Source organism: Syngnathus scovelli, chromosome 1 (assembly GCF_024217435.2).
Source record: "Syngnathus scovelli strain Florida chromosome 1, RoL_Ssco_1.2, whole genome shotgun sequence".
In the NCBI taxonomy this organism is placed as follows: domain Eukaryota; kingdom Metazoa; phylum Chordata; class Actinopteri; order Syngnathiformes; family Syngnathidae; genus Syngnathus; species Syngnathus scovelli.
In genome coordinates, this window is record NC_090847.1 from 27,829,585 (window position 1) to 27,845,642 (window position 16,058).

Genomic DNA, 16,058 nt, shown 5'->3' on the forward strand with positions numbered 1-16,058 from the left:
ACGCAGCGGCCGCTTGGCGCGGGGTATTGACGTGACGCCGCCAAGAGGCGGGACCGCGGAGCTGCAATGCGAGCTGCACACTCACGCACACACACACACTCACGCACACACACACACGCACACACACTCACTACACAGCTGGAGGAGAGGACTTGGCACGCTGACGAGATGACTGCAACGGCTGACACGCATCCTCGCGTGAACTCGCTGCTTTTTGCACCAAACGACAACATGCGATAAAAAAACAAAACAAAAAACAAACAAAAAATATATATATTGCTTTGGCCATTTCTAACCACACGCTGCAGGCACTTCTGATAAGTTTAATTTCAAGCGCCTTGAGCCAAAAGATCGTCATTTTTTTTTTTCTTTTTCTTTGGGGAGGAGCGAATGTCCCTGCTCACTCCACAGTTGGTGTCAATGTTCCGGCTGCACACGAAGGGCATGGGAACTATCTTCTTCTAAAGGTAAGAGGCGAATTTATTTATTTATTTTTTACTTCCAGATGGACTTTTTAAACGACAATCTAGCGACTTGAAATCGCCGCATTAGTGATCGTGGGAATAAATTGCGGGTTGAATTCGAGCAGAATAATCCACTCGTCTCGCTCAGCAGCACGATTGGTGCGTTGCCACCGAGAACTACACGGCGACATTCCACACAAACACCCGAGAGGATGGAGGAATGCCGGGCCGTAAAATAGACGTCACGGTGACTTGAATATGTGTGGAAAGTGTGTAACTTATTCGGCACCACTTGCTTGCAGACTGCAGTTGTGATGAGGACCCAGCAGGGGATTTTAAAAACGTTTGGGTGCCATTTCTTCCCTTGCAACATCTTTGCTCACCGATGTGTTTCCTCGCGTCAGAGCAGTAGGATTTAAGCGCTAATCTTTAGTCTTAAAGCTTTGGCAGCTGCAGGAAGCATACAACATTTTTTTGGGGTGCATTTGATTAACAAGACACAGCAAAATGAGTCATTAATAAATGGTCATGATCCAATGCAAAAACTGAAGCGGTGCCATCTTTTTTTTCTTCCTTCTGCCGACTCGTGCTGCAGTGCAATTACCCGTGATTTTAACATCACCTCCGGCTTACCGCCTCCACCTGCGCCGCCCGCTTTGCACTTATCGGGCTCTCGGGCCCTAATTGGCTCCATTGTTGCCGCTTAATGCCAGAAAATACAAGCGGAGGAGGGAAGAGCGGAGACAAGTTAGAGCAAACGACTCAATCAGCTCATTTCTTGACCTTATGGGAGCTTTGGCTTTCATTCGTCAAAAGGGCAGCGGCTGTGGAATTGGTTTATCAGCACTGCTCACTGCGAACAAGACGAGGTGGAACAAAGAAAGTGCACGAGTGACATGGAACTTGAGGATGAGGTGATGAGTTTGAGTTGAATGAACTCTGAAAAGTCTCACTGATGTGAAAGGCTTGCAATTCTTGCATGGCTTTGAGGCTTGAAGAACAATAACAGGAGCTAACAGGTGGGTTGGGTTAAATGAAACTCAGAATTCAAACGAAACTAGCTTTGAATGACTCCTTCTGTTGTACTATATATTTTATATTTCCATTTATTAAATTTGCTGCAAATGATATATTTTACTTCAGTTTAGAAGAAATTATGTTGTATATTTTTATTTCCTAAATTTGCTACAAATGATCTATTTTACTATTGTTTAAAAAATACCATTGAAACCCTCCTGCCCAAAAAACATTTTTTTAAATTTTATTCTTTAAATACAGCAAAACATAAAACAGAATTGGCTGTGCAGGCTCAGTCCAAAAAAAAAAAAAAAACACTTTCCAGGTCATTCTGAGATTTATCCTCCTGTGATGACAACAAGAGCTTATCCAAGCATAAAATGGTGAAGAAAGTCAAAGTCAAAGTCAGCTTTATTGTCAATTTCTCCACATGCCAAAGACACACAAAGAAACCGAAATTTCGTTCCCCCCTATCCCACGGTGACAAGACATGGCTCACAACAGACAAACAAGTAAACAAGTATAACAAAAGCGTGCTGAATAAATAATGAATAAATAAATAAACACAAGAAACACAGAAAGTTAGATAAGCAAAGCCACGGCTAGCGTGCTTTGCAATTCACCTGGGATCCATAACTCTTAATGGCTGTCAAAAACAAAAGGCAACAGTGAACATTTCCTCTCACGTTTGTTTGTGAGTGCAATTTGTGGATTCCAGCAGAAACAGGAAGCGACCTTATTGCAGAGCAAGCAGAAAACGACTGAAATCTTGAACAGAGTAAAAAACCAAAAACAAAAAAAAAACATACTGTATGTGCACATTTCACATTTGTTCTTCTACACAACTCCAAGTGCAGTCAGAGTTTCACAAAGGAAGTTGTGATCAAAAAGAGGAAGTGAGAACGCAAGTCTTTTACATTGCATCCATACTACCCGTGTCAACACACACACACACACACGCGCACACACGGACGCAAGGTCACGCCTTTCCTGTGTTTGTTGTGGGGCAAAGAGTCAAAGGAAAGAAGTCTGAGCAGGAAGCGGAAAACAAAAGCCTGACACAGTCACCCGTTGTTAGCAACGCATCGTCTCGGGCTTGACAGTTTGGATTCGTGGGCGTGAGCCCGATGCTGGTTTGGGGAGAGGCGAGCTGTAAAAAGCAGCTTCAACAAAGCAAACTTATTCTTGCCAACGAATCCATGATTCCGTCGATTAATCGAATAGCGCATACAGTTTTATTTGACTTCAAATTGTATTTGTATTGTTTAATGATAAAAAATAAATAAGAGGGCTGAATCCCCAAACTTTTAAAACTGGCTAATGGTATGGTTGTAGTTTTACAAAGTAAAAGCAGATATTTGCAAATGTCTTCTTTTGATTAAACACAAATGATAATCGTTATTTTTTTTTGCATGAATGAATAAAAAAATAATTACTTTTGAGCTGATACTAGAGGATTTGGACAATTCTATAGTAAAACGGCTCTAAACGATAACTCGGTTCTTCAATGAGTTGTCAATTAATTAGATAATCGATGACTAGTCGATTAATCGGTACATTTTGACAGCTCTCATAGGCCAGGCCTGACTTTTATTTCAGAACCGGGTACATACCGAAGCTCTTGGCCATCCAACACCTACGAGAAGATCAACATCTGCGGCAAATCAATAGCCGCACACGTGAACATCAAGTATTTACGTACCGGAAATAAAATGAGCCCATTATGGGTCATCAACCGAGGCGCGTTTCCATCTGTCTCATGTTACTCCTTGGACTCTTTAGTAAATCAAACGAGTATTTTGTATTTAGTGGGGCGGTGCAGAAAATCCAGAGCTGAAGTGACATTTTCCAGCCGGGTCGCAGATGGCGCACAGCCAGACCGGACCTGTCAAGATGCCTTTACTCCCCATCCCACCGCTCTCTATAATCTGCCGGATCGAAGGACTTGACTTGCCATCACCAGGCAACCGCGCAAGACGCAAAAACGACCTGTCGGACGGCAAGTGAGGGCAAAGATGCCAAATGCTGCACAAAGAGCAGAAGGAGCTTGGCGACAGTTTGTTGTGAGGAACGGTTGACTCAATTCGGCTCACCCTTGCCGCAATGATTGACACATTGCAGCCATTTTGAATTGAAATTGTGACAATTATAATCTACCGATCAAACCTGTGCATCATTGATTTGGAAAAAGATACCATCTGTGCATTTATTTGTTGGCGGATGGGGGAATTATTGTCTCCTTTTAACGATTTGCCCGCAGTGGCGCGCACGTGTGTGTGTGCGTGCGTTCGGGAGCCGCTGAAGCCTGTAATTGAGTGTGTCCTCCCACTGCTCTGCAGCAAAGAAGGCACAGTGGAAGGCTTCATTGCGCCACACATGGCCAGACACCGGGTGGGGGTGGGGTTGGTGGGGTGGGGGCATCTTCAGGATTGACACTGCAGTTGCCATGGTTCCCACAGACGAGCGTACCCGTGCCGCCAACATACCGTTGCAACGTAGCATCGAGCTCGTTCGCTTATACCGCAGGTGTCAAACTCAAGGCCTGGGGGCATCATTTTGTGTGGCCCGCGAAGTCAAATCGTGCATCTTTATTTTTTTTGGTTGAAATATTTGACCAGTCTTTACTCGTCTGATTTGAAAACGAGTTATTTGTCAGTTTGCTTTGTAGCTTTTACTGGATATAATACGAGGTGCTCATACATTTATTTGGGTTGACAGATTCTCGTGTGTATACCGCAGCTGCTTTGGAGCGAGATAATAGCTTGTGGTTTCCTGTCCTTGGAGTTTGGCGATTATCAGTTTTTCCCAACGAATTCATATCGTGAGAGTGGTCAGAAAGTGAAGCCATTTAACTTTGTATTGTGTGTATAGTGTGACACGCGAAGGAGGGAGGGGCGGCGGTTATGGAGCCCGCCACGTCTGAGCAGTCGACCACCGTGGACGACCTGGTGGAGGCATGCATCCGAGCCTTTGGTTTGTCATTTCAGCCATTTATTTATTTATTTCTTTGTGCCTGGTGGAGGCGGGCATCCAAGCATTTGGTTGGTCATTTCAGCCATTTAAATCAATTTATTTACACATTTACTTAATTATGTATATTATTTATGTATTTCATTTTCATTGACTTTATTTTTTCCATTATCGTTCATTCTTTATCATTCTATTATTATTGTAATTTATTTTTGATTTAATACAAAAAAAAATGGTGTGAACATGCAACAACCTTCCGTTCGTGTTTGTTTTAGATGAGAAAGGGGCGTTGGGGGACCCTTCGCTGGTGCGTATGTTCCTCACGATGCACCCTTGGTACATCCCGTCGACTGACATGGCCGGCAAGTTGGTCCATAAGTATCCTATCAAAATATCCAGCAAGCGTGAAGCATGGCAGGTTTTCCCCTTGACTCTTTTGCCAGGTCTCAAGAGGAAGGCTGCACAGCAGAACACCGAAGCAAAATTTGCCATCTTGTCAAGTGAGAAACAATTTTTCGTTTGCGCCCATCGGTTCGGAGTCTTTGCAAAAAAGTAGCACAGCGTTTACGCTCCACAGGTATTGGATCTCTGAGTTTCCCGCCGAGTTCAATCTGAACCCGGAGTTGACCGAGCAGATGAAGGACTTCAAAGACCTCCTGAGCACAGAGGGCAACGAGCGCCAGAGCCAGCTCATTGACATCGAGAGCGTGTAAGCCACAAAATGTTCTGTCTGGTTTTCTTTTATCGTTCTCGGCTCGTAAAATATTTGCCGCAACCTCAGCGGCCCTACAGCGGTCTACACGAAGGAACTTGGAGGAGGCAACATGAAATCCTTGTGCTTGCCCTCAGGCCGTCTTACGAATGGAAGCGTCAGGTGACCCAGCGCGTCCCGTCCGTGTCCAAAAAGAGGAAAATGTCCTTGCTCTTCGACCACCTCGACTCCTGTGAACTAGCCGAGCACTTGACCTACTTGGAGTACAAGTCCTTCTGCAAGATTCTGGTCAGCTGAGCAGGCCCCGTCGTCATGAGGTGGGATTGCGCAATCGACCTCGGTTTGATCTCATTCGCGGGTGTTTTTTTTTTTTTTTTTTTTAGTTTCAGGATTACCACAGCTTCGTGATGCACGGCTGCACGGTGGACAACCCCGTGCTGGAACGTTTCATCACGCTTTTCAACAGCGTCTCCCAGTGGATCCAGCTCATGGTCCTAAGCAAGCCCACGGCGCCTCAGAGAGCCTCGGTCATCTCGCACTTTATCAGAGTCGCACAGGTCCGTCTTTTTATTTTCCCTCGAGCTCCTTTTGTACACGTGTCCTAAATCATCTTAGTCCCATCTCCTTATACGGTGCTCCTGATTGGACGGAGCCTCGTCATCCTTTCAGCTCTTCGCTTTGCTGTCGTTGATACGGCTCCAGCTGATGCTATCGTTTCCTTACGTCTCGTCATTCTGTTTCGCCATCTGCTCGTACGTCTTCCTCTTCATCTGACGTTAAGAATGTTCCAGAACGATCCCACATGTTGTTAAAAGCCTTCCAGTTTAAAGAGGTTTTCGACTGTTTTTTTTCCAAGGGACCAAGACCATTATGACCAAGGAGCAACTCGGGGTCGACTGCTTTGGCGGAATATTATTTCATTATGCAGCAAAGGAGGATAGACCTATAACAGGCTATTTATTTGCATCTAGTCTTGTCTATTTTGGGAATATCAACTACATTTAATGTGATTTGGATGGGTTCATCAAGTCTATAATAATAAATAATAGTTGATAATAAATCAATTTTATTTCAAATTTAAAAACATTTGAATTTGAAAATTTTAAATGTTTTGAATTTTTTTTTTTAAAAAAAACAATTCTCTCTCTTTTCCAATTATTTTTTTTTAGAAACAATGATTCCCCAATTTCACGGACCACCTGCAATACCGCTACGGACACCTAGAGGGCCACGAACCACCAATTGACAATCAGTGGCCTATTAGTGGGTTTGGTGGAACACACGCTGGGACAAAAATGATTTTGGAGTTGATTTCATTTGAGCAGGAGGGAGCACAAAGGGATACGAAAGCCTGAACATTTCTCTCAGCTTTCCCTGAGGCTGCAATTGTCGGGTTGCATATTCGCTGCAGGTAGCTTGGGAACACGCACACCGAGCAGGAGCAGGTACAAGGGCCAATGCAATCTCTCTAAAACGGAATCTTGTTGGGTCCGTGTTTGATAAGGTGCTCGGTAAACGGCGGGACCGCCTTCCGCTCTGTTTGCGAACGATGAGTTGATCCTCTCTCGGGTGGGGCGGACCTCCCACACAGCTGCCAGCAGATTGATTTTGCAGGCTGAAGGGCATCACGGGCCCCCGCGGCGAGCCATTCACAACCCGTTACGACTTTGATGCCGCTCCATTAATGCACAAACTGGGCCGAACCGTTGTTTTTTTTACTTTTGTCGCCCTGCCCCCTTTGAACCTCGTACTGGAGAAGCAACATTGTTGACTTTTTCTCGTCAACAGAAACTCCTGCAGCTGCAGAACTTCAACACGTTAATGGCGGTGGTGGGCGGCCTGAGCAACAGCTCAATTTCACGCCTCAAAGACACGCAGGCGCACGTCAGCGCCGAAACCAACAAGGTGCGTCTCACTGAAATTCCCCGCCGGTTCCGACGGGGTTATACAGATGATCCTTTTCAGGTTTTCAACGGTCTCATCGAGCTGGTGACGTCATGCGGCAACTACAGCCAATACCGCAAACGTTTCTCGGAAAGCTCCGGCTTCCGATTTCCCATCCTGGGCGTTCACTTGAAGGATCTGATCGCCGTACACGTGGCGCTGCCGGACTGGACCGACAAGGAGAAGACTCGGGTCAACCTGGCCAAAACGCAACAGCTCTACGTCATCCTGCAGGAACTGGCCACCATTCAGAACACGCCGCCCAGCGTGGACGCCAACACGGATCTACTCAACCTGTTGACGGTGGGTTGCCGGAGATGCAAAGCCGCCATCTTGCCTTCAGCGGGTTCTCATAAGCACACGTGATCCCAGGTGTCTCTAGACCAGTACCACACAGAAGAAGAGATCTACCAAATGTCGTTGCAGAGGGAACCTCGCAAGTTAGCGGTAAGCAACGGTAGTTCGAGGTCCAGATGGTGGAAAAGTCACACGGATGTTTGCGATTGCAGCAGAACTCCAACCCCGCTCCACCTCCCGACCCGAAGTCCACGTTGATGGACGAGTTGGCAGTGTCAGTCAAGCCGAACGCCGACCCGACAGTCATCAAGAAGCACATCGAGAAGATGGTCGAGGTAATCGGAAATATCGGATAACTTCTCTTTCTTCACCGCTCGCTCGATCATCTCCAACCTTCACGCCCCGCGCAGTCCGTCTTCAAGAACTTTGACACGGACGGCGACGGACACATATCCAGAGATGAGTTTGAAGCCATCAGGAACAATTTCCCCTACCTCAGCAAATTTGGAGATCTGGATAAGAACCAGTGAGCGCCGTTGGTCGGTTCCCTGACTTTAGCGAGTTGCGCTAATCCGAGCGCCGCCTCCATCCGCAGAGACGGCAAACTCAGCCGAGAGGAGATGATCGACTACTTCATGAGGGCCAGCTCGCTCCTCAACTGCAAGATGGGCTTCATCCACACCTTCGCCGAGGCCACCTACGTCAAGCCCACCTTCTGCGAGCACTGCGCCGGCTTTGTGAGTTTTTTTTTTTTTTCTTGATTCCAAATGACTCCCTGACACCTTCTGCTTTCAGAATTGATTTCCAAAAGGCAGCCTTCTTAGCTCAGGGCCAATTAGACTTGGAGTCAACTTTATTCAGCCCTTTAGATTGCTCCCTCAGGAAATTCTGGGTCAAGTCGCTCCCACAAAAATAGTACAAAAGTGTACCTTGCGTATAAATAACAAACAAAGAAGAGAGTAATAAATAAATTGCATAACACAGATAAGAATAGTAAGTAAGAAATGAGTAACAATAATAGTAAATAAGCCGTAAATAAAATCATTGCAGGTCAATTATTGTTTTTTATTAAGTGCAGTAGCTTGTTCTTTTTGCAATTATGTGGAATGGTTAGTTTTTTTTCCAGACGTAAACAAGAGAACATTGCGCACAATAAGCAAAGATGAGAGTAATAAATAAATAAATAATAAACAAATAAACCATATATATGAACGTAATAGATAAATTGCATAGCATAAATAAAGCATTAAGTAATAAATAAATAACAATAAAAATAATAAATAATAGTTCTTTGAGTTCACAACCCGGCTAGAGCGCTAATTGTATGCAAGATGACGTATTTGTGGCCCTTGACATTTGCCGTGCAAGCGAGTGGGCTCTAGCAAGAGCATCGTATTCCAAAAGGGCATGTTTTGGATTTGGCAGGAGACAGCGCTTCTCCAAACAGAAGCCGAGCCAGATAAGGACTCAAGTACACGTCAGCGGCGCATCCTCCTCTGCCCCGCTTTCCTTTCGACCAAACAATGATAATTATGACGCATCATTTTCACTTTGCTGGGCGGAAGCAGTTGAGGAGAACATCTTATCATTGCTCTGCAACAGACAAAAATTGAGCGAAACCATTTCTTTACAACGGAAAATGAATGAGGAAAAATAAAAGTAGGTAAGCACGGATGCTAAAGGTCAAAGCTAACCCGTCCTCGCTTTGTTGCCTACCGTGTGTGTTTAGTGTGTGTGTGTGTATGAAGAGGTCAGGATATTTTCTGCCTCCTCAGATGTTCCAGGGCCCGCGTGTGATCTTGCTTTCATGTCATTGTTCCCCCTGCCGTTCCTCCCCCCCCCCCCCCCCCCCCCCCCTCCCCTACGGCATCCCTCTTGATGTCGTCCGCCTCCGACCGTCCCACCGAGCTCCTTTTTCATGTTCGGCTTCAACCTGTGCTTATGTTTTACCGTGCTGCATTAATTCAGAATATCAAGATGGCGTCCCTCACCTCAAAACTAAGAAGATCCAATACAAGAACTCTTCTGTCTGTGTGTTATGATCATATTACTCGGCTTTCTTTTAAACTCTAAGACGTCTTTGTTTTCTTCTTCTTTGAAGATATGGGGCTTCTACAAGCAGGGCTACAAGTGTAAAGGTAAGATTGACAAATATACACAAACAAGTTAATCGGAAACACCAAGTTGTGATGGTAAAATGAAGCTTCAAATCTGCTTTATGGACTAGTTGCTATATATTTTTAATCCTCTAGATGGCGCGGTTGTTTTAAATAAAGGGGTTTGAGAAGTCAGCCCTTTTAGCGCAACTGGGTGCGCCATCTAGAGGAGTAAAAAAAACACAACTGGTTCATGAAGCTTCATTTTACCATCACGACCACCAAGAACAATTTTACCACTCAGAGCTCTCTAGCGCCCTCTACAGGGACATCATTGAAATGAATAACTTGTTCAATATGTCAGGAACATAATGCTTTCCATTTAACACATGATGGACATGTCCAAATGTTCATCCCCAAATATCCGTGGTTCAGCCTCCCCGTCGTTTGCGGAGTTGTTGTCGGGTCCAGTGGGCCTGGCTGTGTGTTTGTGTGCCTGCTCCTGTGTCTGCATGACGTGTCGCAGTAACTTCCTACCGTCGGCACCCGTCCCTCTGCCTGACCCTCTCTCTCTACCCCTCCCCTGGACTCGTCGCCATCGCCTCTCCCTGCCTCTCCTCCCAACGGCCCGCCCGACGCTCCTCTTGCGAAACCTCTCCCTGCCGCCGTCCCTTCCCTCCACGGACTCAGCCTGCGGGGTCAGCTGCCACAAGGCCTGTCGTAGCCGTCTGGCCGTCGAGTGCCGCAAAAGAACCAAGAGCATCAGCCACGAGACGCCGCCCGCTCTCCAGGCCAGATCTTACAGCTTCCCGCCACCTGCCAACCCTCCACCGAACCTCCAGAACACCGGTAAGACCTCCACCGCCACCTGGAGCAGTCACAGGTGGAACTGTCACCCTTACGAAAGTTGAAGTAAAATTCATCTACGTCCGCACTGCCCTCTGGCACTTCAGTCTCCCTCTTAGCATATGTTGCCTTTGCAAGATCTAGTCCTAAACACAATGGAGCTTCATTTGCAATGGAAATGTAATTGGCTCACTGCGGCGATGCCACCAACACACAATGTGTGTGGTTTTTTTTTTTTCTTTTTTTCATCAGACGCAAGCCAAAGTCTCTGGCACGCCGTGCCAGCTGGCGGCTTTTATGTCGGTGGGTTAAGCGCCGCTGCCGGGCCACTGCTACAAAGTGACAAGATAAACACATAAAAGGCCCACAATGCACTGCCTTTCTTTTTTCTCAATTTGATAAAGCACTCAACCTCGTCTTTATGCTCTGTCTTCTTTGTTTCATGCCCAGCAATTGCCGAGGAGGATTTAGAGGCGGTGGAAGAAGGCATTTTTGATGTTCACCTATAACAGGTGAGACGACGTCACCCTCGTTGGACGGAATGTGACAAATTGTCAAACACAGAATCAGCACACATAACACTGAAGCTGGAGGCAGGGTCTTGATGTCACTCAGGAGGCCATGCCCCTTTAGAAGGAACACTGCGGTGTGTGTGCTCGTATTTATTTTAGTGTGTGAATGCTGCACGCATACACGGGATAATACACCTTTTATTATATCTTATCCTGCTGACTTGTTTGACTTGCTTCTTCATATTTCTTGACTGATTCTCATCATTCCAACTTGAACGTATTCCAAAATTTAAAAAAGACGGGCTATTATTTTTCTCGTTACAAAAATGTATGGTTTCCGACAAGAAACAAAAAAATAAAATAAAATCCACATTAATTCCCAATGATACATTCACCAGAACATCCCCAAAATGACACTTTTTTAAAACCACATATGGCAATTGATTTTTTTTAAAACAATAACAACTGAATAAAATCTTTAATAGTATTTTCCTTATGTTAAAGTTTGTCTCATTACTTTGCAGGCATCTTGAAGTTTGCACGTTTTCAGCTGACGAAACAGCTCAGAAAAAGTCACAGGACAGAACTCACTGCTCCCACCCAGTGGTCGCTTACCGCTACTGCAACACTTGCAACACCACCTTCACTGGCCTCCATTGACGTGCCAGTTCGTGTTCGAGGAACGCAAGTGCAAACTGTCGGTGCGGGGGCCCAAGTGTGTAACCCACGAACCAAGTTAGATTTGTGTCACGTGTCCCTCAACATCCCCGTGTTTGCAGAAACAAAACAAAATAACCGGACAACACTTTTTGATGCATCTCGTATTTGCTGCGTGTTTGTTGTTGCACGTCCATTTTCTGTGGGGGGGGGGGGGGGGGGGGGGGGGGGGGGGCATTTTGTTTCCCCACAGAGACGCTTTCAGCCATCAAGCGCCATATTGTGAACATCTGCTCTGCTCTTTCCTCTGTGAATCGCTTCAAAAGCTGCTGCTGCCTTGATGAAGAATGTTTGCAATGGCTATTTCTGTTCATTTATCTTCCACTGCAACCTCAGCCTAATAAGAAATCAGATTCTTCAAGTTTTTTTTTTTTGTGTGTGTTCACCTCCTTGTCTGTGCAACGGTGTTTATCCACTGCCTGTTAGCGCAGAAGAATAAAAAGAAACGCTGATGTCATCATAACAAGTTGTTTTTTTTCCCTCTGTAATTACGCACGTTAAATATATACGTGAACAAAAATCAATGAGGGCGTTTTCATCTCCGTGAGGGTTCATATGATGAAGATCCACAAGCGAAGGCATGTTGTAAAGCTGCCTCTCCGACCTAATACTCGTTTTGATTGATCTCCTTTGCACTTGTAAGCGCGCGGCCACCTCCAATGAGAACACCCAATATCTCCTTTAGCCGGTCGATTAATAGCCCTCCGATCCTCCTCCCTCCCCCGCCGCCATTCAACTGCATCAACGCCTCCCTTGCGTCACAGCCGTTCACAGCCTGCAGCGTATTATCGATCCAGGAAAAAAAAAAAAAGCTTTTGAAATAAGTGAAATTGAACAGCGTGCCGGCTAATTACGTCCCGATGACAGCGGGATAGAAATAACCTCACATTGATAGCTGCCGCTCGCTGAGACCTTGATTGCGAGGAAAGATTTAGATCTTGATCACGCCAATGCATTTAAGCAAAGGTGTCGTTTGACCGCTGAACAGATGGAAGTGGACGATCAGAAAAAAAATTGCCAGAAGACTATATGTGCTGCACAATGTGTGTGAAACGTTTGTGTCAATTTTTGGCTACAAATTCAATTTACCCCACACTCCCACCAGTACCTGAACGCACCTTGACACGATTTAAATGAGCTGTCACCTGTCAGCTAGCCACTATGTAACCTGAATTAGCTGTGTTGTTTGGGGGAGAAGCTAAGATACCCCGCCACCAGGTCAGTTGCAAATATTGTGACTATTCGCGCCATAATACCTTCTTCTACTGAAACTTTTTTTTTCCTTACAGCTTTTAGAACCGGTCTGTTTTTGTGCCGGAGACCTTTTTATGTATGCTATTCCTAAATCCAATGAACTGGTGAGTTTCCGAACACTCGTTAGCCACAATGCTAACATATGCTAACGATAATGTGTATTCCCAGGACATTGTTGACTTGATTTCTTTATGTATTTAATTTCCCTTTATGTCAAATAAAATAATCTCATCTTTTCTCATCTCAATTATACTAAACTGCTTATGAATAGCATGTTATGTGTATTCAAAACATGACCTTGTGTTTTGAAATGGAACATCTGAAGGTTACGTAAGAATTGTACAAGGCAAGTGCTAGCTTATTGTTAGCATCTTGTTATCTTTGGCTTGAAATTGATTTATGATGCTGTTGTTTGGTCCATGCAGGCCAGATGTCCTATTTTGAGACGCCAATGAAGGCAAGGAGCCTAAGGATGCCCTTCTCGGTCAACAACTTCAGCCCATACTCTGGTAGGAGGCTCTGCTGCCTGTTTCTTTCTTCTCCCACAAAAGTCAACCCAAAATGTCAAAACTTAAAAACAAAAAAATGGGAAAACTTACTTAACAGTGTGTTTTAAACTTTTATCTACCAAGTACTATTTACTATGAAAAATAAGTTCATAACAATTGCTCAGCTACATGAGGGATGATTTTTATTCTTATGACATCTCGACCCCCAAACCCTCAGTTGGGGGGTATAGCCAAGCGATTTGCTGGATTTGTGTTGTTGACTGGGATTGTGTCCATGAATCTGTTGAACCAGTTATTTTCTTTTGCCTCTTGTCTTTCCCACCACTTTGCAATATATTTCCACTCAAACTGAATAGGCTATGAAGTTCTTATCTTTATTTACTGTCTCTGCCTTCTAGTCGCCAAACCCAATTCTTCTGTTGCATTACATCATAATACAATAACATGATAAAATAATTACTTGTTACAATCAGCACATTTTAAGCACTCAAACGAATCAAATGTTTTAAAATAAGAGCCTTGGCCTTTTGACCCCTGACTAAATATCTAGGTGCATTTTGGCGGTTGTGACTAAGAGTGACCACTTGGTGGCAATGTTGAGCCGTGCCAGTCACTGGGGGAGGACCAGTATGTGTTCAGTCACATCACAATGCAGATGAAAATAACTTGTCTATGAAATCAAACATGCTGCACGGATTGCATTCATATTTTCTTTCTATGCTGTACAATGGAATCTTTTTTTTTTTTTTTTGCTGCTTTTGTGTCCAACTGACCTTCATCCCTTGCTCAATTTCAAACTTGACAAAGGCGTTCACACAAGACCTGTGAGGATAAGCAGATGACGCACATGCTTAAAGCGACATTGCCCACGTTAGAGATTTGGGTCGTCACTTACAAAAGCCTCACAAACCCAGAAGAAGATTTCTGCGTTCATCTGCATAACCCACCTCGACAGCGGCAGCCACAGACGAGCAGCGAAACTAAGAGATGCCTCGTAATGGCTCAATTTCAAGGCGGGCACACTCAGGAGTTATCCGAACGGGCCTTTTCCTCTTCCCCGATCAAACATAATCACATATGATGCGTGGCGGGGAGAGAAAAGAAAAATGGAAAACAGATCCTACTTGGATGAAACAAACTGTTGATAGATGCTCACATGGTTGTGGTCAGAGGAGAGGACTTTGGGGTTTTGGATTTTCAAAACTGCTAGATAAAGTTGTATTAAGTGTTAGGAGCTGAGACACCGGGAAGGTGCGAGCCCATAGCAAGACAAATAAAAATGAAGTCTAAAATGTGCAAGGAGTCCAGAATGAGTTATGTGAGCCAAAACCTTTTGGACCAACTGGAGACGCTTGAAGGAGGATCGGCTTACTCCAAATTAAAATACATTTAGCAATCCAGCCGAGATGTAACAAACGCACGCGTTACAATTTCCAAGTGCTGCTGCAAAAGGACAAGCTTTACTTTAGGCAGCTGATAAAATGCTAAAAAATAGATTTAATAACAATTTGCCGCTCCGATTTAAAATCACTGTCCAATTTTAAAACCCGACTTGCAGACTGTTTGCTTAAGATAAGACGCCAGGCGGCCCAAGTCACCAGGGTGACACGCGTACAAGCGCCCCGGGACCAAACACTGTTATCTGTTCATATTCAGCCAAATGCTTCAGGACTCTTCAGGTGGCACTTCACAGTGCAGATGGACAATGACCTGAAACTTACTACCAAAGAAAGAAAGAAATGGGCTTTTTGTGACTCGGAGCTCGTTCAAACGTAACAATCCTTCTCCGCACCTCGTCAGTCTGGACATTTACTCTTAAAGCCTCCCGAGATGCGTATCCTCAGGCTTTCTCGGGACCTTAATAAAGCGAGATCGGTCCGCAGGTCTTGCGTCTCTTTTACCAGCCGCCTCCCTATGCTGGCAGCCTTGCTTTTAATTGCTTTGAAGCGGAGCGCCCACCGCGGGGAGCTCAACAAGATGTTTTACAGAGCTTTGGGGAGCTTGACTATTAATAAATAAAACCTCCCTTGTCTTCTTCCCTCACTTTCTTCGTGACAAGCGTGGCAGCCGAGAGGCTACAAAAGGTGTATCCACTTGAGTAGCCCTCGTCAAAATGCTAATTATCGCTTCAAAGTAGCTCAGCAACATAGTGGCACATAGCATGTTAATTCCTCGTCGGAAAGTTTTTTTAAGACTTTTTTTCTTCTTCTTTTTCAACACAAAAAAGGATTTGGGTTTTAGGAGTCATAGCTCCACGCACCGTAATGTCCGCTTTGTGCTCCGAAGCTGTCTATGGCTAGCGGTAGCGCTCGCTAGCTGACTCCATGGCATTTGTTTCTTCAGTCAAAACCTTCCTGAATAACGGCCAGACAATGTGGCCAATTAGATGTCGTAAAACACACACACACTTTAAAAGGTAGGGCAAGATTGATCAAGTCCTGGATAAGTGATAGAGGAATTGATCATGGCCGCACGTGGCAGTGGAACAACGGCGATAAGGTTGTCTAATGAGGATGGATAGCTGGATGGGATCAGCAGATATGCGGGCAATCACTCAGTCTGGTTTGTGGAAAAAAAAAAAGTCTTTTTGGACGGACGGACGGATTGATTAGCATCCTTCCTGGTTTGGTTGCCATAGCTACCAAGCCACGTGTATAAAGATCTTTGAACATGTCCTATCTTCTGCTCTGGTCATTGTTTTGATTTCGCTTGAACACTAA

General features: G+C 44.9%; 2 protein-coding genes across 3 annotated transcripts in view; both read left to right on the forward strand.

Annotated features, from left to right (window-relative positions):
- The first annotated feature begins 96 nt into the window (after positions 1-96).
- LOC125985500 (RAS guanyl-releasing protein 2) lies at positions 97-11,726 on the forward strand. 2 transcript variants are annotated; one of them, XM_049748420.2, is made up of 17 exons: positions 97-467; positions 4,353-4,454; positions 4,727-4,829; positions 4,895-4,951; positions 5,029-5,160; positions 5,301-5,451; positions 5,547-5,720; positions 6,952-7,068; positions 7,129-7,410; positions 7,480-7,554; positions 7,620-7,739; positions 7,815-7,930; positions 8,000-8,141; positions 9,506-9,542; positions 10,191-10,349; positions 10,797-10,858; positions 11,383-11,726. In XM_049748420.2, the coding sequence occupies exons 2-16, from the start codon at positions 4,385-4,387 to the stop codon at positions 10,853-10,855; spliced, it is 1,794 nt and encodes a 597-aa protein (XP_049604377.1). In that variant the 5' UTR covers positions 97-467; positions 4,353-4,384; the 3' UTR covers positions 10,856-10,858; positions 11,383-11,726. The 2 variants fall into 2 exon arrangements, with proteins under 2 accessions (XP_049604377.1, XP_049604369.1); XM_049748412.2 differs by having other exon boundaries at positions 98-467; positions 7,617-7,739.
- A 12-nt stretch (positions 11,727-11,738) lies between these two features.
- The window catches only part of LOC125985429 (neurexin-2), a 241,842-nt gene continuing 237,522 nt past the window's right edge, over positions 11,739-16,058 (forward strand). The window contains exons 1-3 of the mRNA XM_049748270.2: positions 11,739-12,793; positions 12,865-12,933; positions 13,255-13,338. The gene's annotated coding sequence lies outside the window, so the exon portion shown is untranslated. The remainder of the gene's footprint in view (positions 12,794-12,864; positions 12,934-13,254; positions 13,339-16,058) is intronic.